The sequence below is a fragment of the Sphaerodactylus townsendi genome, linkage group LG10, assembly GCF_021028975.2.
Source record: "Sphaerodactylus townsendi isolate TG3544 linkage group LG10, MPM_Stown_v2.3, whole genome shotgun sequence".
NCBI lineage: Eukaryota > Metazoa > Chordata > Lepidosauria > Squamata > Sphaerodactylidae > Sphaerodactylus > Sphaerodactylus townsendi.
Genome location: NC_059434.1, coordinates 1,240,425 through 1,266,026, shown reverse-complemented (window position 1 = coordinate 1,266,026; position 25,602 = coordinate 1,240,425). Strand labels below are relative to the sequence as shown.

Sequence of the window (25,602 nt, the reverse complement as noted above, 5' to 3'; positions counted from 1 at the left end):
AGGGGGCAAAGCTTCTCAAGGGAAAGTTAAATCCTGTGTTCAAGCTATTTTGGAAGAAGAAGGATGGCATTCTGAAGTTCCGTACAGACTGACAGGGGCTAAATGCCATCACTATGACAAATTGTTACCCATTGCCACTTATTAAGGAATTGTTAGTGTGTCTGGCTAAAGGAAAGGTGTTTACTAAGTTGGATTTGAGAGGGTTGATAGCCAGGGACCCCCCCGCCCCACCTCAACTCAGTTAATCTGGGAATCCAAGAGATTAGAGGTAGAGTTTCTCAAAGGGACATTGGAGACCAGGGATAGACTGTTGGGGTCTCGGTCTCGGATCTACATTCCTGAGGCCCTCCAAAAGTAGGTGCTGTCAGTTTGCCATGATTCCAAGTTTGCTGGAATCTAAGGGGTTTCCCTTATATAGGGGGGGGGGGGCACAACTGTAGCTAAGACTGCAGTCTGTCTCTTCAGTATGGAGGATTTCAGTCCTGAGAGCTCTTTGATGAGAAAACTGTGATCCTGAAAATACTGAATTGTCTGTTGAGTGTTGGTGATGGCCTGTTGTCTGGATGCTGAACTTAGAAGAAGAACAGCCAAGTAGGGATGGATGTGAATCCCCTTCTCTCTCAGAGATATAATAGGTAGATGGATCATCTTGGGAAAAAACCCTCAGGGATGCATAGACCAAAGGGTAGGATCTTGAAGTGCAAATGGTAGTTTCCCACCGTGAACCTCAGAACCTTGTGATGCTCTGGTAGGATAGGAATATGCAGATATGCTTCCTGAAGGTCTAAAGATGTGATAAAGTTGTCTGGTTGAACAGCCTCCAAGATTGTTCTCAGGGATTCCATTTGGATTTCCTCGGTTTGGTGTTCTTGTTCAGGAATTTGAGGTCAAAGATAGACCTTGAATCCCCACTTTTCTTTGGGACGGTGAAGAACATAGACATCTTGGAATCTTTCAGAGACTGGTTCTACCACTTGTATGTTGAGAAAAAACTGTAGGGCTGCTCTTGTTCTCTGAACCTTTTCTGGATTCTTGGGAAAGGGGAACAGAATAAAGCAATGTTTTGGAAACTTTGAGAACTCCAGAGGGTATTCCCTGGCCACTATCTCTGATGCCCCCTGATCCTTCTGTTCCCTTTCCCATATGTCCAGAAAGTGAGTCAGTCTGTCCCCTGCCAGAATCCCTGAATAGTTTGGGAGTTTAGGATTGTTGGCACTGGAGTTGTCATTTCCTCCCTTGTCACTTTTGGAATAGAAACTTTTGCTGTTGTGTCATCAAAAGGATTGGTTCCGGTGTTGCCTCTTCAAATCCCTGGAGAATTTAGGGAGTGTTCTCTAGTTTCAAAAGGAAACCAGCTCTCAGCCAGAGGTTTTGTCTTGCTACTGTGGAACATGGCATTGCTCTTGAAGAGAGGACCAAGGTGTCTAAATTGGCATCAGCTGTAAAGGAAATAGCTTTTAAAATGTGATTAGTAGCTTCAGTAAGATTCTTGTTAGCCTCTGGAAAGAGCTGCAGCGATTTACATGCCCAAACTATAGCTGCCCTGGGAACTGTGGCTGTTGTGGCAGAGGCTTTAATTGCCATAGCCATGGCACCATGTGCCCTCTTGAGAACGAATTCAGATCTCTTACCTAGGGAATCTGTAAGGAATCCTTCACTGTCCTCTGATACCAGCTCTCCTGATTGCAAGATGGCTTCTAGGGTGTCTATTAGAGGGGTCTGGAGCAACTTATTTGCACATTCAGACAATGCATCCATCTTTTTGATGAAAGGGAGAAAATGTTTGTTTGCTGAGGGTTTAGCCCACTCCTTTTTAAAACTGGTTTTCGAAATAAATTAGAAATAGAGAAACATTCAGAATCCTCCTGGATAGGGAAAAATTTCTTGCTGCCTTTCAGTCTGCCTGTAATATGAGGCTGTCACAAAGAAGGCTCTTCTCTTGGCACTGCCTCCTGCAGGTCTAGTGCTGCCACAGTTTCAGTGAGGGGTCCTGAAGATCCTCCTGTTCAAAGAATCTGAGAGCCTGGAGTTCTGCTGGGAGGTTTCCTCCTTGGATATGAACTGCCCTTCTTCTTTCTCATCTCCCTCACTGGGAGGGCTGGATTCCTGATCTGAAGCCAACTCTCCCTGCCCGTTTGTCTCTCCCGTGGCTGGTAATGCACTGGGAGTCAGCAAGACCCCGGACTGCTTTCCCTTGGTGGGTTAGGTCGGGGGAGGGGAGAAACAAGCACTAAATAAGGAGTACTCCCCCTTGGGCACAGATTCACCATCTCCTCCCTAAAAGTTTCATGGATAAATTCTCTGGGGTTCACAGAGTACTGCTCCCAGGGCCACTTACATTTATGAGTTGACCATCATCCGTCTCTTCCTTGGACTCCCTGGGTATAGAGGTAAGGTTGCCGATTCTTTGGGAGGTCAACGGCTCTTCACATGCCTGGTTTAGTCCCCCCCTCTAAAATGGAAGTTGCAACTTCTTCCAGTCCAGGAGACTACTGGTGTTGTTTCTTGGTGCTGGCTCCCTGCCCCTTTCTTTGGGGCTGCACCTTTCCTGCCAGTGGGTCAACTGGCCAAATAGTTCTTGGGTGGAATGAGGAGCTCCGTGCTGCTCTTACCAACAAAGCAGGCCTCAGCAGGGAAGCCAGCTCAACTGCCGCTAGAAAGCCGTCTCCTACATTTTTTCTCACCCTAAAGACCAGGAGGGGAAAGGTCTCTCCCTTCAAGGAACTTGGTAGAGGACACTCCAAGGCAAAGGACAAGAAAAAATAAGAGGAGTAGAAAGGTATAGGTAAAATAAAGAAGTTTTAACTGGAAGCTGAATAAAGCTTAGTGAAAGGTCAGAGACTAGCTCAGTGGCATGGGGGGGGGAATGAAGCCCAGGGGAAAATGGTGCCCGGGTCCTGCCCCCCCACACAGTGCCCCTAATGGTTCGCCCCCCCATGGCTCCCTCCCCCTCACTTACCTGAGTTCAACTGGCTGCTTTTTGCAGTCTTGTGGGAAAAGCAGCCTGGTGAAAACACCCCCAATTTGCTCGCAAGGTCTCTTGGGAAGTGCAGTTCTCACCAGGCTTTTCCCCCTACCAGACTGCAAAAAGCCGCCGGAGAACTCAGGTAATTGGGGGGGTGGGAGGTGGGGGCGCCATGGGGTGTGAGGCCCAGCCATTTCTGGAAAGGAGAGGGCGTGGCTGGTCCTCGGCGCAACGTGCATGTCAGGACCACGCCTGTCAGTATCTTGATGTCTTGCTGTGTGTGATTTGCAATTGTTTTCCTGTTTCCTTCTTCCCTTCCTAGCAATCTCCTGTTAGCAATCTCCTGGCGCCAGCCCATCCTCAAAGAGGTGTGAAAGGTTCCCAGGTCCTTTGTAGCTTTGTAGAAGAAACTGTACATTTGGTGTGGGGCGAAACGGGGGGGGGGGGCATTAAAAGATATAAGTCCTGGATCTGAGCTCTCTAGCTCAGATCCTGCTTTACATTGTTACTCTTCGCATCACCTGGAATAAACTGCTTTTGGAGTTTCCTACGATCTCTGTTATTTCCACGTGCGAGAGTCTGGCAATGCATACGCCACACTGAGACCCAGTCATTTACCTCCTCCTTCCTGGAAGTGTGTGTGTGTGGGGGTGATTTTTCCACCCCTCTACATGACACCCATGGGGGTGCCCGGGACATATGTCCCTGTGGCAGCTACACCTATGGCCTAGCTCTCATACTGCTCTCCCTATCTGAGGCAGGAAAAGAACTGAGGCGGGTGACTTCCATTAAGCAACAAGAAATACAAGAAAACTTTTTCCTGTCTTCCCATTGGAAGGGTTGGGAATCACCCACCGGCAAGATGTTCTCCTGCCTTAGTGGAGAACTGAGGGGACGCATTGGTCCCCCTCCCTTTTACACGCTCTGTTTGGGCAGGAAAGTTCTGACCTTAATGAAGGGAGGGGGAGTGACTGCTCCTTAAGTGACAGATCAGAAACAAGCTTTCTATTCTCCAAGGCTGGCCTGTACATTCACAGTCCCCAGTGTGTGCCTGCACAGAAGTCCACTCAGAGAACCACTGTTACACAGGTTAGTGCAACACTGTTCCTTTGCCATTAAGGGGGAATTAGATATATGGATGATTGGAGGCAAATACAAGGTAGATTTCTAAGCTCCAGATAAATTTCAGTTTATTCTCCACGTCCAGTCCTTTATTTCCCCCAGAATTTGATTCAGAACTTCAATTGCTCCTAGATTTGGTTGGAAAGAGAGAAGGTATATTGGCAGCGCAGTGGTTCCACGCTCTAGATGGTTTCTCCCAGAAGTTGTGGCGGGGGGTGGGTGGGTGGGTGGGAAGGCGAGGGCAAGCTAACATAATCTAGCAATACTTTCTGAGTAAGATTAAAACCAATTTAAACCTATTCTGGGAAGTGATCTAGGGCCTTTCCCCACTTACCGTAAGCCCCGCGCTACTTGAGGAGAGTAGCGCGGGGTTCCTCCTCCCTCCCCACGGCAGGGGCGGCCACAGCGCAGCTGCCCCGACGCTGCCGCTGTCGCGCCCCCTTAGCGCGCGGCATCCCAGGCGCTCTTCCGAACGGCGCCTTTTGACGACCCCGCACAGAGCGCGGGGTCGTGGGGACGCCTGGGCGTGCGCCTGGGATGCTGCGTGCTGAGAGCAGCGCGCGGCATAGGGGGGATGGAAGGGAGTGGGGAAAGGGCCCTAGAATGGATGCCACATGCAGTAATACTGAACATGGCTTAAATGTCCTGGTGAACCAACAGGGAAACACAGCCTTCATTCCATCACCTCTACGTTGTATGTCTTCCATATTGCTAATGTGGTTCTTAGACCACCTACTTCTTTTATGCCCTTATAAATACTTTCTTCCATAGGTTTGGGAGGTAGTCCTTTTTCTCTGCCCAAATCCTGTCCATCCTCAGGAGAAGAACTGGCATAGATTACATTGTGTACGTTTTAGATAAAACTGCAGTCTGTTGAATCTCTTGAGACTTTCCTTGATTTCTTCCTCTGGAGGCCAGTGGGTCAACCTTCTGGGCCAACTGGGTCAACCTTCAGGTTGTTGGTCAAATCCTCAAGACAGTAGTCTGTGTTTCATTCAGCTGTTTTCTTTGCTCAGCCTTGAAGGAGATTTGTGTTTACTGGCATTTTCCTTTGGAATGAGAGGCTTGCCTGAAGAACTTAACAGACACAATAAGAAACCAGAGAGGTGTAAGACAAGGATGTCTCCTGGCCCCCACTCTGTTTAACTTCTATTTTCCTATACTGTTACATGCTGACAATGCGGTCCTGTTGGCCAGAACACCTCTTGGCCTCAAAAGAGCACTACACGCCTTGCAGCTTATTGTGAGGATTAATTTTGATAAAACGAAGGTGATGGCTTTCGGTAAACATCCTAAAAACAGGAATTGGAAAGTGAGAGGAAAGGAAATAGAGCAAGTTGACAAATTTAAATATTTTGGGGTTGTGCTGAGCATATAAAAATGTTATCTGAAAATGCAGAATGGACAATAGGCTCAGCCCTAAAAAATTTCTGCACTATGGGAGGCCGCTACGGACCAGCCGGTTTAAAACTCTATCAAGCAAAAAATCTTGCCCAGCTTCCATTTGGAGTATATTATAATAAAAAACAGACACAGGTAATGATGTTAGAGAGAACTCAAAACAATTTTTTGAGATCTATCCTCCAGGTTCCACCTGGCATACCAAATACTTTTCTTAGACTGGAGACTGGACAAATGAAAGTTGAAGGCATTTTTTCTTCTTTTTATCAGCTTATCAATGGCTGAAAGTATTTCTAAATAGTAAAGGACTTTGGCCTCTAATAGCACAAGATCCTTTTCAACCCAGATGGATGCGTGAGGTTAGGGAAGGCTTGAGCCAGAGAGGGTTTTCAGTTATTAGCCCACTCTAAAGTCAAGATCTATCTATATCTAGGAGTGCTGTTAAGCAGAGAGTGTAAGACACGGCCCGCCAACAAGACTTAGCAGCTTTCCCTAATTTCAATCTTAAATCACGTAAATATATATTGAGTCCTTCCCCTTATCTGTATGATCTGGATATTCAGTCACTTGGGAGAGCTTTTACACTTGCCAGATGTGATGCCCTCCCATCAGCAGTGTTAGATGGTAAATACAAGAAAATACCGTACGTTGATAGGCTTTGTGCATGTGAGATGGCGGAAATAGAGACCATGTCACATTTTCCTACAATGCCCCCTGCATAAGGAGATGAGGGCAAAGATGTTTAGCTCTCTCCCAGGAGCAGTTTATTTGACTCAGAGGAAAGTTGTATGAAAAAACTTCTAGAAGATGATAATCCTAACATTACAAGAGTAGTGGCGAAATTCAGTACTTATTTTGTTAAAAGTCGTAGAGACAAAAAGGGCAATTTAAACACTAAGTAATGGAAGGTCATTTGGATTTTCAATTTTATTTTCTGGTTTTAAACATGACTTGTGCTATTAATTTTGAGATCTTAACTTTGATTTTAACTTATGGTTTTTAATATTTTGTATCTATATAATTTTTGCAGTTTTTAAATAATGTGTCCAAATTTTTATTTGGATATTATATATTGTGTTTTTTACCGTATGATGTTTTTTTACCAATTTCTGGTCTTTGACCATAATAAAACTAATGATGATGATGATGATGATGATGATGACGACGACGACTGTCAAAAATCTGCCTGCTGCCTCTTCTTTTTTAATGTCCTGTAGCCTAAAGAGGCAAGAACATAGTAGAATGAAACATCATATCCTGTGGTGAGGACTTATGCATCAAACTGTAGGCTAACCCAATACATTCCTGCACCATTTAGCCCTGGGGACTCTGACGGAAGAAATCAGCTAAAGTCTCAGAGTTTATAGACTGCCCATGGGGCAAGTAAGGGATTTATAGTAAGGAAGGCACACTTAGGAGATACAGAGCCTGACACAGGTGGGAATTTTTATTAGGTTCATTAGGAGGTTCCCCATAATAACTTGCCTGAGTCTTTAAGAGAGCCTTTTCGGGCTCTTCATTGCCCACTGTGAGCTCTCGTTCCACGTCCTCACTTGTTATTCCCACATCACAAGTCTCAGGACAGGATCTGAGTGGCTTTGTTTTGCGTCACCCTGACTAGCCCATTTAGACAAGAAGCTACAGTTTGTTCTTTTTCTTCTCCTTAAAGGGCTAGTACGAAAACTCACAGTCCTGAAAGTGATGGGGAGGAAATTATTTGACCCTTGAAACTGAAATTTTGACTGCACGCCTGAATGTTTACTGGAATAACAATGCAGTGAGTGCCTTCTTGCACTGTGCTGAACATCAGATGCATTCTTCATATCTGAAATAGTGCCCTTCTGATTCAAACTGTCTTCAAATGAATCAGTGCTAAAATTCTCTTTTTCGTGATGAGGTCACATGCAGAGTTCCTACCTGCCTGAATTCACCAGTGTTTGATACTCAGATTTCTTCTTTTTAGGTGAAGTCCAGTTGGCTGATTTCGAAAGCAGACATCAGTGCCAGAACCAGTGCAGCTGGTCTGGATCCTCAATCGCTCCCACAAAGCCCTGGAACCGACCGAGAACTTCAACGGTTGCCCCCTAATGTGAACAGCACCTACCCACGTAAGTACTGGCTGGCTTGCCCCAGGGGTGGTAGTGGGACAGGATGACGCACTGTTTCCAGATTACATTTGTATCTCTGGCTGGAGCATTCAGAACATCCTGGCCCCAATAAAATAAAGATAAACTACATGTGTGGTGAGAAAACTTTCCCATTTTGTTTTTTTTAATCCTAAACTGATGCACGAGTGTTGGGGTTTCTTGGATTTCTTTTTCAAGCATGGAGACAAACTAGTAGTCTAAGCTTCCAACAATTTTTTAAATCTCTAATAACAGTCAAATGTAGCCGTACTTGTCTGTTGATATTTAATTTAAAAAATTAATTTTTAAAAAAAATTAAAATATTTTAAAGGTCAGTTTCTGGTGCATGTTGAAAACTTCAAAGACTGAAAATGCACCTTTCTGCTTCTATGGTATATTGTGAATTCTTGCAAGTTAAAAAGCAAAATGATACAGCAATAGGTATCCTACCATGCAGATTAGACAGATTGGAGACGATACCTATCTTTTATAAGAAGTTCTACGTTTGTTTTATGTATCATATTTTATATTTAAAAATTTGATTCTGTGCCAAATAATAAAAAACCAATTTGGTTTAGTGTACTGGTATAATATATAATATATACAGTTAAAAGTAATAAAATGGGAATAAATTACCACTTTAAAATGGTGAATTCTTGCAATGCAAAAAGAACAAAATATGGACCGGGGTGGTGGTGGGGGGGGCGCTTAACTGTTGTTCAGTGCAGGATTGTGTAAAACATTTCATAGCCAGACTCTTCGTTGATGTGAGGCTAGGAAGAAGTGAAAGTTCCATCAGCGTTGCCGTTAAGGTCAGGGGTCTGCAACCTGCAGCTCCGGAGCTGCATGCAGCTCTTTCAGCCCTATACTGCGTCTCCGCGTGGCCTGGAGGTCGGAGGGTAGCATGGGCATGTCCCTCCAGAGCAGCGCTGGAAGGAAAGGTGAGTGGAGGGGCCGAACCGGAGGCAGCTTTGTGCATGAGAGTGCCGCTTTTCACATCCCCTCTACTCGCCTCTCCTTCCAGCACTGCTCTGGAGGGACATGCCCACACTGCCCTCTGACCCCTGGAGGTCGGAGGGTAGTGTGGGCATGTCCCTCCAGAGCAGCCGCCATCCCCCCTCTGCCCCACGGAGGAAGCGGCTGCCTTCTCTGTTGGGCAGAGGGGGTTTCCCTGCCAGCGCCACTGCCTCCAGCAGCGCAAGAGGCGGTGGCACCGGGCAGGCCGCGGCCGCCATCCCCCCTCTGCCCTATGGGGGTTTCCCTGGCTGGCACCTACGCCTTCTAGGCTGGAAGGAAAGGTGAATGGAGGGGCCGAACCAGAGGTGGCTCTGCACTGGCTCAGTAGATCTTTGGGGCCGTGGAAAACGGGTTCAAATGGCTCTTTGGGTGGTAAAGGTCGCCGACCCCTGGTTAAGGTGATAGGAGTCTGTTTAATCACACAACCTAGAGACCTTTATCTTAATTGGATGCCATTCGCCTGTGGCAAGATCACCTATTTAAAGGATGTTTGGGTGGTTCCCTACATGCTGCACCTGCTCATGTTCTGAAGTCTGTGCCTTGAGAATGGTTAAGCAAGCTGCGTTAACGTGATACTGAATTAGCCATTGTAAGTGTTTGTGCATACTGTTTTAGGAGTTAAAATCCCTTGGTGTGGATAATGGCACAATATTTTGGTTTATCACAGCACAGAGGATTATTTATATCTACTGAAGAAGTAACTTATGAAAACGCTTTTGTTATCGCAAATGGTGTTATAGATACAATGGCTTTCTGCTAGATACTTTGTGTTTCAAAGAAGAAGTTCAGCATCACTCCAGTTCCCTATCATTGCACCCAAGACTGTTATTAAGGGAATTGTTTGATTCATACATGTTTTGTGTACTTTTTGTATAGTGGAAGGTTTTGTATGTTTATACTGTTCTGGAGTATTAAGGCACCTTTATTACTTTTTCACTTCACTAAGTAAATGGTGTAGCTCAACACAGGGGGGTTGTTGTATGTGTGTCAATGATAGTAGCAGTAGAACTGGCGGTGGGTTCATTAGCTCAGTTTTTTATATAATTAGAGCACATGTCGCAGACTCTCCTTTTGTTTTGAACTTGTGTGTTTGACAAGAGCAGCTTGTTTTGACAAAGATGAGTTCTCGATTAGGCTTCTGTTGTTGCATGAGCTTTAGGAAATGGCACCTGACAAAAATCTCTTTTCTATTGTGTATCTCTTACAGGATTTCCATATTCCAAATCTGCCTCTCTTCCCGACTATGGCAAGAATGGACTACACCATGTAGGTAGACATAAAAACTTCTAAGTACTTGAACAATGCTGTGCTTGGTCAGTCTAATAAGGCATCTGGTCCTCTGTGCTTCTTCCAAATAGAAGTAGAGATACAGGCAGGACAGCTGAAAATCAGATCTTTAATTTTTGGTAGCAGGAATATAAGCGATAAATATGAGTGGCCCATTACAGAGGGTATGCTTACATCAGGACTCTGATGTAAGCACAATGAGTTTGCAGAGGGCTTTCCTTGTTTACTGAATAAGGACATATCTTGAGGGATAGTAGAAGGTATAGAAAGCTCAAGGGGGAGGTACTCATTAAAAGTTTAATATTTGAATATCTAAACAGAGTTAGATGAGAAGGCAGAAAGCCAGCAGGGGGGTGGGGGCTTTCCAGTGTTTTCCACCGAGTGTCACATGTATGACTATCTACCACTAGGACAGACATAGTGGGTGTGCCCTCGCTGCAATGAGCTCCTGGCACTCAGGGAACGTGTGTGTTCTCTTGAGGCCAAAGGTGGCAGACCTGGAGAAGCCGAGAGAGACAGAGAGGGCGACAGACAAGGCTTTCAGAGACCTAACAGCAGGGTCCCACTCCCAAGGTGACATCTCTTCAGATGTCATGGAGAATGAGGGTCTGGGGGACAGAGGGTGCCAGTCTGTGATGGAAGATGCTCCCTTAGATGGGACCCCTTCCTTAGCTGGTGATCAGCTATCCTCTCGTACCAAGGATACCCCTCAGGGAGGTGGGGGGCTCCTTGTAGCAGGCGATTCGATCATTAGGAATGTAGAGAGTTGGGTTTGTGGGATCAGGCTTCCCAGAGGTGCCCACTTCATTGCAGTGTTCCTCAGGGGGCCTTGCTGTCCCTGCTCTTATTTAATATCTACATGTGACCCCTTGCTCAGCTGATGCGGAGTTTTGGGCTGATTTGTCATCAATATGCTGATGACACTCAGCTCATTCTGTTGATGGAGGGGGGCCGCCTCTGCCCCTGCAGCTCTACAGCATTGTTTGGAGGTGGTCGCTGGTTGGTTGAAGCAGAGCAGGTTAAAACTTAATCCATTGAAGACGGAAGAATCAGGGATTTCCAGCCGCCAGTGCTGGAAGGGGTCTCTCTGACACCGACCTCTTCAGCTTGCAGCCTGGGGGTCCACCTGGTCTCTATGGAGACTCAGGTGGCCCATGTTACCCAGGTTATTTTCTTTCATCTTCCCCTACCTTTCTTTCTTTCATCTTCCCCTACCTCTCCCAGGCTGACCTGGCCACGGTGATCCATGCAACGGTCACCTCCAGGTTAGACTATTGTAACTCGCTCCTTATGGGCCTTCCCTTGCGGCTGATCCAGAAATTGGAGCTGGTCCAACATGCAGCGGTTCATCTTCTCATGGGTGGCTCGGCTCGGGGCCATATCTCCCTCATGCTACGCTGCTTGTATTGGCTCCCTGTGGAATTCCGGATCTTCAAGGTGTTTAAGGCCCTTCGCGGCCTGGGGCCCTCATACCTACAAGACCGCCTTGCCCCATATGTCCCAGTTTGGCCTCTGTGTTCTGCAGAGGCAAATTTATTGGTGGTCCCTGGCCCCACAATGATGCAGCTGGCCTCTACCCGGGCCAGGGCTTTCTTGGCCCTGGCCCCTGCCTGGTGAAACGCTCTTCCTCCAGCTGCTAGGGCCCTGCAGGACCTTGGTGAGTTCCTCAGGGCCTGCAAAACTGAGCTGTTCCAAAACTGAGCCTTTGGGGAAGCTAGCTGCGGATTGTCCGCCCCCTCCTGAGGCCCCATATACCACCTGGTTACTATCTACGGTGATCTGCCGATCCCCTCCCATGGGGGCAGGAGGTAGAGAGTTGGGGTTTGGACGCCATCCTAAATATGGTTCATCTGAGCTGCTACTATTTTAATGGATTTTAATGCACTTTTGATTTATATTGTATTATGTTTTATCACTATTAATTGGTGGTTTAATTGTACACCGTCTTGTTCCCTTCAGGGGTAGGGTGGTCTATTAAATTTAATAAATAATAATAATAATAATAAGACTTCTTAAAGAACTCAAGCATGAAATTGCTGATCTTCTCACTTTAATATGCAACTGATCCCTGAAATCAGGCTCCATCCCTGAAGACTGGAAGATGGCCAATGTCACCCCAATCTTTAAGAAAGGATCTATGGGGTACCTAGGAAATTACAGGCCAGTCAGTTTGACATCTGTTCCTGCTAAATTAGTAGAATCTGTCATGAAAGATCAAATTATAAAACCTGTAGAAAAGCAAGATCTGCTGAGAAAGAGTCAGCATGGCTTTTGCAGAGACAAGTCCTAACACGGTTCTAACAGGGTGTAAACAGGCATGTGGATAAAGGGGAACCAGTGGACATTGTCTACTTGGATTTCCAAAAGGCTTTTGACAAAGCTCCTCACCAGAGACTGTTGAGAAAACTCAGCAATGAAGGAATAAGAGGGGAAGTCCTCCTATGGATTAAAAACTGGTTGAGAAACAGGAAGCAAAGGGTGGGTATAAATGGGAAGTTCTCACAATGGAGAGATGTAGGGAGTGGTGTCCCCAAGGATCAGTTTTGGGACCAGTGCTCTTTAACCTATTCATTAATGACCTGGAAGTAGGGGTGGGTAGCGTGGTGGCCAAGTTTGCAGATGATACCAAATTATGTAGGGTGGTGAAAACCGCAAAGGATTGCGAAGAGCTTCAAGCGGACCTTGATAAATTAGGTGAGTGGGTTAAGAAATGGCAAATGCAGTTCAATGTAGCAAAATGTAAAGTGATGCACATAGGGGCAAAAAATCCAAACTTCACATACACACTACAGGGGTCAGTGCTATCAGTCATAGACCAGGAAAGGGATTTGGGCATCTTAGTTATTAGTTCCATGGGAATGTCAATTCAATGCATCGCCGCTATGAAGAAGGCAAACTCTATGCTGGGGATAATTAGGAAAGGAATTGATAATAAAACTGCAAAGATTGTCATGCCCTGATATAAAGCCGTGGTGTGACCGCACTTGGAATACTGTGTTCAGTTCTGGTCGCCACATCTCAAAAAGGATATCGAAGAGATACAAAAAGTGCAGAGAAGGACAATGAGGATAATTGAGGGATTGGAGCACCTTCCTTATGAGGAGAGGCTGCAGCGTGTTGGACTCTTTAGTTTGGAGAGGAGACGTCTGAGGGGGGATATGATTGAAGTTATAAAATTATGCATGGGGTAGAAAATGTTGTCAGAGAGAAAATTTTCTCTCTTTCTGACAATACTAGAACCAGGGGGCATACATTGAAAATGCTGAGGGTAAGAATTAGGACTAATAAAAGGAAACATTTCTTCATGCAACACATGATTGGTGTTTGGAATATGCTGCCACAGGAGGTGGTGATGACCACTAACCTGGATAGCTTTAAAAAGGGCTTGGACAGATTTATGGAGGAGAAGTCGATCTATGGCTACCAATCTTGATCATCCTTGATCGGAGATTGCAAATGCCTTAGCAGACCAGGTGCTCAGGGGCAGCAGCAGCAGAAGGCCATTGCTTTCATATCCTGCATGTGAGCTCCCAAAGGCATCTGGTGGGCCACTGCGAGTAGCAGAGTGCTGGACTAGGTGGACTCTGGTCTGTTCCAGCAGGCTCTTTTTTATGTTCTTAACAGCCAAGCTCTGCCTGTCCAAATGACTTTATGCCCTCAGCTTTAATGATGATCCAGATGGCCAGCTACAGTTGATGAAATTTGTTTGCATGATTCTGTATTTACTTTTTACAGACATATTTTATTTCTGATCTAGGGTGCAAATATGACCCAATATGACATGGACCGGGATTCGAGTTGGGGAAGGAGAGGTAAAATATGCAATAAAATCATTCAGCATGCACGGGGGGGGGGGGGGGGGTCTTATGTGTGATAACATTATATAAACTATAAGTTATCACAAACGATATATACACAAACACATTTCAAAACTTTTGGATTAATGCTATAATTGTAGGATTTTTACCTGCTGGGATACAAGGGACTGGTATCAATGCTGCTAACACGGGCTTCTGGGTTCTGTAGCTGCCCAACAGTCTCCTCAAAATTTCTGAGCTTGATTTCATGTTGTCACTCTCATAGCAGCATCAGCCAAAAATTTATTCTGGGTCACGATGCTTTATGTTTTATGGTCCGTCCACACTTGAAAAGGGTGTTTAGCCCCTTCTAGCCAATGCCTCCAAGTGCTTAGCGCCCTCCTAATAGCACACTTTTCTTTGTCCCCGCCGTCCAGTTCAGTTCTGCTCCTGTAAACTTCCTTGACAAATATGCACACATGTGTGCTCTCCCATCCCCTCCCCGCTGGAGTAAGGCGGCCCTAACGCAACGTCCGAAGTGTCCACATGTACGATGAACGGTTTGTCTGGATCCGCATGTACCAGTATGGCCTCAGACTAAACCTTTCCTTAAGGTGTTGAAACACCCTGTTGCACTCCACCGACCATTGGAGTGGTGCCCCTGGTCTTGCTTGGTTTGGGCTCACCCCTTTGGTGCGGAGCAGATCTGTCAGCGGAAGTGCAATCCTAGCAAACTCAGGAATAAAAACCTGGTAAAAATTTGCAAATCCCAGAAAGGACTGTAGTTGTCTACGAATTCACAGGGCTGGCCAGTCTACTACTGCCTGTATCTTGCTGGGGTCCATCTCTATCCCCTTCTTTGATACCCGATATCCTAAAAAGTCTACTTGGGTTTTGTGAAACTCATACTTTGTCAACTTAGCATATAATCCATGTTTGATGAGTCTACGGAGAACCTCCCTCACTAAACCAATATGCTCTGGTAAGGCCTTGGTATATATTAAAACATCATCGAGATAGACGACCACCCCCTTAAATAGTAGGTCATGGAACACCTCGTTAATCATGTTCATAAAGATTCCAGGGGCTCCGCTCAATCCAAATGGCATGACTAAATATTCAAACTGCCCCAGGGGTGTATTAAATGCCATGAGATGTTCCTGGCCCTCCGCAATTCTGACCTGGTAGTATGCCTCCTGCAAATCTAATTTGGTAAAAATCACTCTCCTGATCTAATGTCCCAAGAGGTCTTTGATGAGTGGCAAAGGGTACTTGTTGGTCAGTGGCACAGTGTTTAAACCTCTGTAGTCTGTGCATAACTGTAGGGAGCCATCCTTCTTCTTACGAAACAACACAGGACCCCCATATGTGACTTGGTTGGCCTAATAAACCCCCGTTGGAGATTCTTATCCACAAATTCTCTAAGCGCAGCTTACCCTTTGGGAGTTGCTCCCCCAGTACAATCTCTATTGAGCAGAACTGCGGTGAGGAGGTAGTTGGTCACACTCCTTTTCACCAAATGCCTGAACCAAGGTCTTCAGCCCCTTCCTCGGCAATCGCAGGTCAGGGTTTTGTATGGCACCTGGGGTTTGGGCGGGGCATTCCCCACTTCTTCCCTCGAAACCCTGGGTTTGGTGGCCGTTACCGCTTGTTGTCTGTGCGCTCTGCCTCCTCCATGGTTGCGCTTCCCCCTGGAACATTTCTTCACTTTCCCCGGTCATGGCAACATCCGTTGCTGCAGCTTCACTCTGCATAGGGGGATTTGCTGCTCTTTCGTCCAAAAGAAGCGCTACCTGCCACTGCAACACGCCCAGTCCTCCCTCAGCTTATCTCTCTCCCAACTCACACTTTTGGTGTGCACTTGGAGGGCCTGCTAATCTCTCCGTAGTTTCTCCACCTCCCATGTAGATCTTTTTGTGAATGGCTGAGCCGCTGCCAAACAGGCTGTCAGCTGGCCTCGGTCATCATCCATCTCTGTGCAGCAGGCTGGGGTGTCCGTGGCTACGTTCATTGAGGAGCTGTTCACCAGGGTCCCTCGCCCTACTGGCGAGAGTCCCTGGTAACAAAAATGCAATTCTGTCCCAGGCATGACTTTAAGCGATGCTGGGTACTTTATCGGGAGTTCTGGCACAATGTTAGGATCAATGCCATTCAGACAAACTGCTTCGTTCTCAACAGTTTTATTGAGTTGGTGCACCCAAGGCACAAGGTGCCAGGACTGAGAGCTCCGCCCCTCAGCTCCAACCTTTATATGCTAAACGTCACGATCACCACTAATCAGTGATCGGGCTCTTCTGCTTTAACAGACATAGGCTCCAACGTTGTAGCCTAGCAACATAACCACAACAGTTCCCACCAATCCCCACTCAGCTCTTCCCAACTCTTGCAGCTACTGTAGACTGCAGTCCCACTCCTAACAGCAGGGGCCGAGGGGGAAGGCATGGAAGGACAGCACAAGGGAGTGGGAGGGGTGGAACAAGGTAGGCTGACTGTGGGCAGAGGGAAGATGCACGAGGCAAAGCTGTTCTCACTGGCAAATCTGCCCCATATTGGTCGCAAAGGGCATTAAAGTCATGCTGCAAGTGGCCTCGCTTGCCACAGGGAGAATGGAGAGTGAAAGCGGGCTCGGGGAAATATGTCTGTAGAAGAAATCTTGCCACAACAGATATTCACTCCTCCTGCACGGCACGGACCTTGTGCATAATCAGCCTCTGAATATCAAGTTCTCTGAATTTTCAGCTTTCTATTTTTAAATAAAATTCAGCCTCCACCCCCTTTGTTACAGAGATATAAGGGGAAAGGTAGGAGGAGGAGAGACTTTGTTTAAAAATGAAAAGCAGGGAATTCAAAGAACCTGACAGATATGCTGATATGACGATATGTTAGTTGCCAGTTTGTTAACAAATTCTGTTGATGGTGCAGGGCGGAGGGGGTGGCTGACATAGGGGAAGGAGGCCGAGGAAGCCTGCTTGGGAGAAGCCCTGGTGCCTTGGCACAGCAGTTGCAACAGGAAGCCCCACAAGCCATCCTGCCCCTATCTGTAAAGGCAGGCCAGGACCTCTCTGCCTCTGGCTGCTTAGCCACAGCCTCTACCAGCTGTTCCTTCTGGGGGTGGGTGAGCAGGGAATTGCCTGCTGAGAAGCTCTGACTCCAAGCGGGGCAGGCGGAGCAGTAGAGTCAGGGAAGTCTGTGGGCAAGAAGGCAGCATGACCCACTCTTGCCTACTGCTCCACCTGCCCCACCTGGCCCACAAAGCCAGTCGTCATGTGCTTTGAATGTTCTCAGGGCGGTGAAAGAAAGACCCTTTGTCTGAGGCCCTCAGCAGGCCTGGCAGCAGGTGGTGGGAAGCACTGTGGGGGTATAATTAGTTTAAAACACTTGAGAACTTTGTCCGGCAGAAGCCTGTTTTGTTTTGGGTTGACAAAGTGGGTGTATCCCAATAACACTTAAGCAATTCACACTTCAATTTAAACAAATTAAACTGCCACATTTCAAACCACACCACTTCATAATTATGGAGCCAATATTCTCCTGAAAGGACACGGCCACTGGGGAGATGTCCCCATTTTTCCAGAATGCCCATCAGAGGGGGGAAATGTTGAAAGTATGTTTCTTGTATACGACAAAAAAATCTGCCAGCAGATTTTGTTGCAGTATACAACAAAAAAATCTGCCAGCAGATTGCCAGCAAGAACAACCTCAAGTTTGAACAAAAATGTTTAAACTCTTTGCTGCACTCTGTCATTTTTTATTAGACTATCTCAGGGGTCTGCAACCTGTGGCTCTCCAGATGTTCATGGACTACAATTGGCCATGCTGGCAGGGGCTGATGGGAATTGTAGTCCATGAACATCTGGAGAGCTGCAGTTTGCAGACCCCTGGTCTATCTGAAAATTGACCATTGGGTAGCTATTAACCATGAAGGTTGCTTTGCTACATTTTAGGCAGAAAAGACACAATAAGTGCATTTTACGAGGAACTGAGTTTTCTCCCTCTCATAATGACAAAATGGTGCAGCTTCCTCAGTGAATACCATAAATGAAATGGTTTAGGCAGCCCTCAGGTATGGAAAGTCATGTTGAAACCAGGCCTCAGGATGGGATTAGGTAAACCACAGCTGGGTCTGAATTACTCTACTAATTATTTCTCTGGGTTTGTGTGTTTTTTAACAGAATACAAGGTAAGGGACCCTGCCAGCCTCTGTGGAGGATGTTGAGAATCAGCCCTTCCCAGCAAGGTTCAGTGTATTCCTCTTTTCTTCTTTAGTCCATGTGAAACTAGTACCTCAAATATAGATACAAGTATGTACCCTTGCTTAAAGAAAAAATAGTCTTATAGGATGATTTTCTTAGACATAATTATTTTATTCTTCTGCTATAACAGGTATATTCCTATGAAACACTAATTGTAACAAACAGAGTGCGTGTAAAACTTCCCAAGGATGTGGATCGAACCAAGTTGGAAGTAAGAATAGAATCTGTTTTTAATTTTTAAAACTGTTCAGCTCTACTTGTTATCAGTGGGTAAAATCCCCCCATCTTGATTCAGTATAACAGAAATTATTTTCAAAACATTCAGAAAATAACATATATTATTTCTGAGTCCATTCCACAGTGTATCCCGTGACATCACAGAGAGGGGTACAGCTGCCCAGCCTAACAAACCACCTCACATAATCGTTGTGACCCTGGGGGGCCTGGCAGATGCCCTCTCTGCAAACCTCTCTTTCTCCCTGGCACAGGGGCTCTGAGGTGGCAAAGGGCCAGGGAATGGTTCTAAGACTTCCCACACATGGGAACCTGTTCTTCAGACATGACAGCCGTACACAATGATGCTGCTGAAAGAAGAAGAGTTTGGATTTATATCCCCCCCTTTCTCTCCTATCCCCCCCACAACAAACACCCTGTGAGGTAGGTGGGGCTGAGAGAGCTCAGTACTGTGACTATGTATTGTCAAAGGCTTTCACGGCCGGGATCACTGGGGTGCTGTGTGGTTTCCGGGCTGTATGGCCGTTTTCTAGCAGCATTCTCTCCTGACGTTTCGCCTGCATCTGTGGCTGGCATCTTCAGAGGATCTGATAGTAGGAATGGAAAGCAAGTGGAGTATATGTACTGTGAGGTCAAAAGGTGAGGCCCTCTGAATAGAGTAGCCTGGTATGTGAGTCACAAAGAAGTCTGTAGCCTGGGAGTAACAGCAATGAGCTGAACTGAGCCAGCTGAATCCACAAAATAGGTGAATGGATCTGAATAGAAGTATCCTGGTCTTTGTTTCCTTTGATTGATATTGCCTATAGTTGTCCTGTGTTTGTGTGGAGCTGATTTGTCACTGTCTTGATTCTTGATATCAATCAAAGGAAACAAAGACCAGGATACTTCTATGCTATGCCAAATTATACAAATGAGATCCTGCAGGTGCCCCTCGTGGTGGCTGCTGTTCAGTCTGCGGGCCTGATGACCAAGGATGGTCAGGGGCAAATTAAGGATGTTTTGGACAGAACATTTTTGTAGGAGAACCCACGAAGCCCTGGCCGCATCCATTAAAGCCTCGGCTTCGGCTTCCCTAGTGGCTAGAGCCTCCATAGTTTGGGCCAGGAAGCTCCATGAACTCATTCCCATGGAGGAAACCAGGCTCATTGAAGAGTCAGCTGCAGTAGTCTCAGCCATTTTGGAGGCTCCTCTGAACTGCACGCCGAAATCAGCCCTCCCGGAGTCTGGATTGTGGCAGAGCTCCATGGCAGGGGAATGGGACCGGACAGGCCTCTCATGGCGAGTATCTACCCGCCCTTACTGCAAAATGCCTGAGAAAACCGCCTCCTCCTCAGCGAACATTAAGCAGTCTTGAGAATGGGACATGCTGAAATTGCCACAAAATGGTCCATGAAAAATCCTGAGGAGAGACTCTGCCAGTTAGTGCAAGAGCACTGATAGCTGTTTAAGGAGACACTCCATGCAGCAATGGGCAGGAGTGTTCCTTCTCAACTCAGGCAGCTAAACTAAAGAAAGAGAAGAACAAGTTATAGAACAGTATGAGGAAAAAAGATCAACACAGGCAATGAGCTGAACTGAGCCAGCTGAATCCACAAAATCCATCTAATCATGTAATATATAATTATTCAAATCTTAAGGATCTTATTAAATTAATTTACTTCAATAATCTTAACTAAGAGTTGATGTTACAGACTTTCCATTTGCACTGTAATCTATCTGTCCTTGACTGCCAATGATACAGCTAATTTATTTTGCTCTGATCACCTTGGCAAACATAAAGTATTTCTAAGAAACTTCTTCTGAGAAGTTGAAAATGTTGGATGTTGAAACATAACATGCACCAAATCTTCAATATATTTGTGATCACATGGGCACGCTCAGGGTGTAACTTCCTAAAATGACTCCCGGGACAAGCACAACAGCACGCTCTTCCCTAGGTGCCTGTGCAGGTCCAATGGGGGGCATGTTGCCGAGCTGCCCCTCTCACAACTGTGCCCCTGCCCAAACTCCCAAGCGTGGTTCAGGAGCAGGGCACAGTTGAATGCTGAGCCAGCCAGCATGGGCTTGCCCTGGCCCAAACTCCATGTGGAGTTCAGAGCAGGAAGGGCCTTTTTGATGCTGGGCTCAGTTTGACCAAATCCAAGCCACGCTGAGCCCAGGATTGACCTAAGCAGTTGGGCTGACCAGCTCCAGCTTTACACTGTTGGCTCTACCCCCCAAGCCGAGCCCAGTGTTGAACAGGCCCTCAACTCCATGTGGAGCTCAGGGCAGGGCAAGCCCACCCAGGCCGCTTCACAATTCAACTGTGCCCCTGCTCCCAAACTCCATGTGAAGTTCGAGCGAGGGCACTGTTGTGGGGAGGGTGGCTCAGCAACACACCTTCCACATGACCATCCCAAATGGTACCCCCTTGCGCCCCGATCGTCACTGAACATACACAGTCATCATATGGAATCTTTTTGTAGCAGCCTTTCACTACAGCCAATTGTAAATCATCCATCCGAGCCCTAGTGAAAGCCTTTCCATATTCTCTGACCATGAGATCATCAAGGTAAGGCAGATGAGCTATAGGGAAACATACATATAATTGTCTAGACTGTTTGTGGAAATATTTATTTATGAAACACTGTAACAGAAAACATTGCTGAACTGGTTTGTGGGTCACTGTGCCATCTCCCATCCTTGTGTCTCCAAAGTGAGGCTCCATGCAGGGGGTATTGGTTTGCAATCAGGTGGAACTGAGGGGAGTCATTCCGCAAAAGGCCCTGTGTGTCTGTCAAGCTGCCTCAGATGGATCAGAAAACCAGACTCTCCTTGAGTCAAACTCAGTGAGATAAGGATGAGAGGACAATTTTGCCAGGGTCAATGCTGGAAATGGCTGCTTCAGCGACTTCATTTTAGTTCCAAGATATCACAACTCACGCTGCAGTCACACTTTCCCCCAAAGACATGTTCTGGAGTTCCATGTCTCTGAGGCATGCCCTGAGACTTTGGTGCCTGCTCTCCCCAACTGAAATGGCCCAGAGGATCCACTGTTTTTCCCACTGGGAAAGTTTACGGGTAGCTATCAGAACATGGTTGTTTTCCCATGGGGCAAACAGGTTTCCTAGACTGCTTCAAGTTGGCAAAACTGAGGAGGGGACTTTCTTCCCATGCAATCCACACCAGACCTGCATGTACTTTAGAGAAAGAGAGAGAGAGAGACTCTGAACTCCAGAACATTTCTTGAACTGACCCTTAAGTGATCTCCACTGAGAGCTATCAGGGTCCAATGAAGCAACCCACAGTTTCGAAAGATATAGAACATGAGCCTTTGCCAGCCTGTGGCCTTAGCCAGAGGCATTTGACCAGAAGAATAGTTTGGCAGGAGTGTGCCTGGGGCACACACTGTGCTTTCCACCACCACCCGCCCCTGCAGCCCCGGCCCCTCCCCTGCGGCCCCTCCCCCATGCCCCCCGCTTACCTTTTCCAACTGGCAGAAAACAGCTTCCTGCCAGCTGAAAATGGGCCAGGCTGGTGGGGTGGGGTGGGACCAGGCCTGGCGGGGCAGGGCAGGGTGATTTTCTCCCCCCCCCCCCAGCATGCGCCCAGTGCAGCACACACACATGCCTATTTGGCCCTTGTAGCTCTGCCACTGCATTTGACTAGCCACAGTTTGAAACAGGATGCTAGGCTTGATAGAATCTCCGTTCTTTATTGCTACACGTCAGATTTTTTACAACCCTAGTACTGAGACCCACAGGATGGGGAAAGGGCTTAAAGACACATTTTAAGGTTTTTATGAAAGGAGAAAAAAGAACATCTGATGTGCAGCCCCTGGGCAGAACAGTCCAGCCTGCCGCAGGAAGGCTGCTGTCATCTCTGGAGAGGAGAAATACCTGCTGGTTCAGGCCTGGAGACAGTTTTTCTCCACAGTTATACCCTTCTAAGCCTGTTGAGGTTGACACTTAGGATTCTGTTGGAGATTGCACTGTTAATATAGAAGCACTAAACTTTATCCTGGGTACCAGGCCCCGTCCCACCTCCAAGAAGCAGTGAGTATGTGGGGGTGGGCATTTTAAAACAGAATCAAAGGGCACAAATTAGTGGATCTGAAACCTGTCCCATCCCTGGTGTCTGACACATTTTTATCTGAAAGTCAGTTGTGCTGGAAGAAAAATGGCAAAAGCCCTAATGTGTAGCAAAGGAAGGCATTGGAAGGGCAGAGCGATGTCTCTGTCACTCACTGCGAGATCTTGGACCTGTAGTCAATAAACAGACTCTGGATTCTTGATCAGTAGCATTTATTGGTAGGCAGCAAGCACTTAGCTTTAGGAGGCCAGTTCTGCTAGACGTGGCTTCCACAGATTCATTTATCCCCCTGGATTTCCCCCTCCCGTTTTCCCAGAGAATGTGTGAAAGAGATGTTTTGGAACTAGGTGCTCCAAGGCCAGCACAGAGAGAGAGACAGCCACCTGGCCGCCCCCCCCCCCCCTTGCAGAGCCAGAGTACTTCCCATCTCCCCTGGGGTCAACCCGCAGGGCCACCTAGTTATTTTCTTGTTACGTGGCCCAGGAGAGCTTTCCTCTAGTTCTTGTTGGTGGGCAGCAGTGTCCAAACAACTATAATGTTTGTGAATGTTCCAGACTGCATACATCAATCAACAATTTCTTAATTATGAAAATGAATAAAACTGCTGGTCATGTCTTTGAGTAGTAGCATGCATCCCCAAGTAACAGAGTCTCTTCTACTGAACATCTTTATGTATAATTGTTTCAATGATTTCCTAAACAAGAGGGAAATTTCAAATCTTAACCTCTTCTGTGCTGTATATACCTTTCTGGAATGCAGATTCCATTATGTTTTTGTGTTTTATTTTTCAAGCGGCATCTGTCCCCTGAGGAGTTCCAGGAAGTCTTCAAAATGACCATTGAACAATTTGACCGGCTTGCACTTTGGAAGCGGAATGAACTGAAGAAAAAGGCACTGCTTTTCTAGCATCCTACAGAAAAAAAATGTTCTTGGTGAAAAAAAAAACATTTGCCACAAGTTATCATATGCACCAGCTGTAGTCCATTTGTCCGGATTGTTTTAGTGTGGGACACCACAGAAAAGTGGATGGCACACCCAGAGGTTGGGTAGATTGGCACATGCCAGATGGCACTCTGCCCATGACTTCTGGGCCTTCAACAAACACAGCGAGCCTTGTTTTAAAATTAATTCTTGTTTTAACTGTATCTTGTTGCAAACTGAAATTTCAAGTGGAAAGGAATTAATGTAACTTTGACAGCAACAAAAAAAACATTACCACCATTTTGTTTCCCTAGTGTACAAAATGTAGATGGAAAGCAGTTGCTTCCTGCAGAAGAAAATGTGCTAGTATGAAGCAAGTGGAATAAAGCCAAAGAAAAGCATGTCAGACAGTCACTCTTGCAAATGTATGAGACATATCTTAGAAATTAAAAAAACAAGCGCTATCGAAAGCACCTTAAGTCTCATTTTCTCACATATATACAAACTACTGTTTCAAATGGGGAAATAGTTATAAAAAGTTTTATTTTTGTAAAATTAGAGTGTAATGCACTGTGTTGGGCATCCTGTACATGTGAGCAGTTCAACCTGCAACTTAACTTAGATGAAGTACCTGATTTATAATGCCTGAACTTCTCTTACATTCAAGGCAAAATACTTTTAAATGTGAGGACTCCAGGATTCACTAGAATATAGTCCATGTTCAGTTCACAAAGTTAACTAATTTTTTTCTGTGGAAAATGTGCAATGCTGATTGTGTATTTATATTTCTTCTGCATTTCATGCTGGTACAAAAGAGATGTATTTAGTCTTGATTCTATACACCCACTAATGTCTGCATTAAAATGTGGGTTTGTAAAGATTACACCGTTTGATCAGTTCTTTGTTTCATTGTAAAGTGGTGCTGTGCCCATGAATGACTTTGAGCCCAAGGTGTTCCCCACCCCCCACCCTTGGCTCCTCTTCTCTCCCACGGGTCGCAACTCCTTCCAGCTTTTTTCCTCTCCTGGTCATTATTTGGACTTCCATGCAGAATTAGAGGATAGCAGCACAGAAAATATTACTTGTACGGGAATACTAGAATGCTTTGAAGACAGCATTGATATGGTTCCAGAAATGTGTTTGCACAGTAGATACCAAAGCAGAAAATTGGAAGGGTGGTGGTGGTATTTTTAGTAGCCTTCAGTTTGCCAGCAGTAAGAAGAAGTAATAGTTCATGTCCTTAATTTTATGAGGAAGCAATTCTTAATGACAATATTGAGATCAGGAGCTTAAAATGATTATGGTAAGAAAATGTGAGTGTATTGATTTGTGTGTTGGGCCAAGGCTTAATTTCCCACTAACTAAAAGGAAGGGGTAATTTCCATCAAGTCTCCCTTCCTACGGCAGATTTCCCCCCGACCTCTGCTCTCATCAAGGTTAGTTGTCACGCCCCCACCCAAGAGTATCATTTTGGATAGATCAGTGAGCAGCAGGATTTTTTCCCCACGCTGGTGAATAATTTCGGCTGAATCCAAACCTATATCTTTTGGCGGTAGAAGGGACCACCAGGTCACAGCCAACTTATGCTACCTCCTGTAGGCAAGAAATGAACAGAGATGCTTTATCATGGCCTCCTTCTGTATAGCAACTCTAGTTTTCCCTGGAGGCCTTCCCTCCAAGTGGTCATCAGGGTTGACCCTGCTTAGTTTCTGGGATCTGTTAAGAACAGGCCAGCTGGGGTCATCCAGAGTAGGGCCTTATAACCTTTGGCCCTTATGAAAAGAAGTGACAGGAAACAGATGAATTGAGGAGAAAGTGAATGGATTTCCCATCAAGTAATTAATTATCTCACAGATTTGGATTGTGTGTTAAGAAGCCAAGAAACAGGCTGAGTACAGTTGAAGATTAGCTATAACAACTAAAATGATATTCAGCCCCAAACTAGTTGGTCCAGCTCTGCAGATGCCACTAGGGTCCATTCCACCCAGCAAATGTATAATGGGTTGCAGTTGTTATAAAGGAACCCATTTTCCTTCTTCCTGTTCACATGCATGCTGTGAAGGCAGCAATTGGGGCCCCTGGAAACAATCCAGATTGCTTTCGTGCTTCTCTTTTTAAAAAGATTTCCTGCAACACATGCATGGCTGTGTAGGCATACAGAAATGAATCCCCGCAGCCATGCTGATCATCCCACAATATGATCGGCTGCACCTGTGTAGCTGCACATGTGCAACACCCAGGGCCCAACACACAGGGTGCAACACACGAAAGGAAAGGAAAGGAAAGGGCAGGGCAATAATGAACGTATTGCTGTGGCTGGCGGATTCTCCCTGATTAGACGGCCCAGCGGAAGGGAGGGAAATGAAGCGCCTCCGGCCTGGCTGCTCACGTGGGAACGGCTCCAACCC

General features: G+C 46.2%; 1 protein-coding gene across 7 annotated transcripts in view; it reads left to right on the top strand.

Moving 5' to 3' along the window:
- ABLIM2 (actin binding LIM protein family member 2) overlaps positions 1-24,075 on the top strand; it is a 139,415-nt gene extending 115,340 nt beyond the window's left edge. For 6 of the 7 annotated variants that reach the window (XM_048509728.1, XM_048509727.1, XM_048509726.1 and 3 more), the window contains 6 exons: positions 7,452-7,596; positions 9,839-9,897; positions 13,676-13,730; positions 17,888-17,895; positions 18,099-18,179; positions 23,066-24,075. In XM_048509728.1, coding sequence (XP_048365685.1) covers positions 7,452-7,596; positions 9,839-9,897; positions 13,676-13,730; positions 17,888-17,895; positions 18,099-18,179; positions 23,066-23,179 — 462 coding nt within the window. In that variant the 3' untranslated portion in view covers positions 23,180-24,075. Of the gene's footprint in view, positions 1-7,451; positions 7,597-9,838; positions 9,898-13,675; positions 13,731-17,887; positions 17,953-18,098; positions 18,180-23,065 lie in introns of all 7 variants that reach the window. The other variant, XR_007245639.1, reaches the window with a different exon arrangement.
- Positions 24,076-25,602: the final 1,527 nt, after the last annotated feature.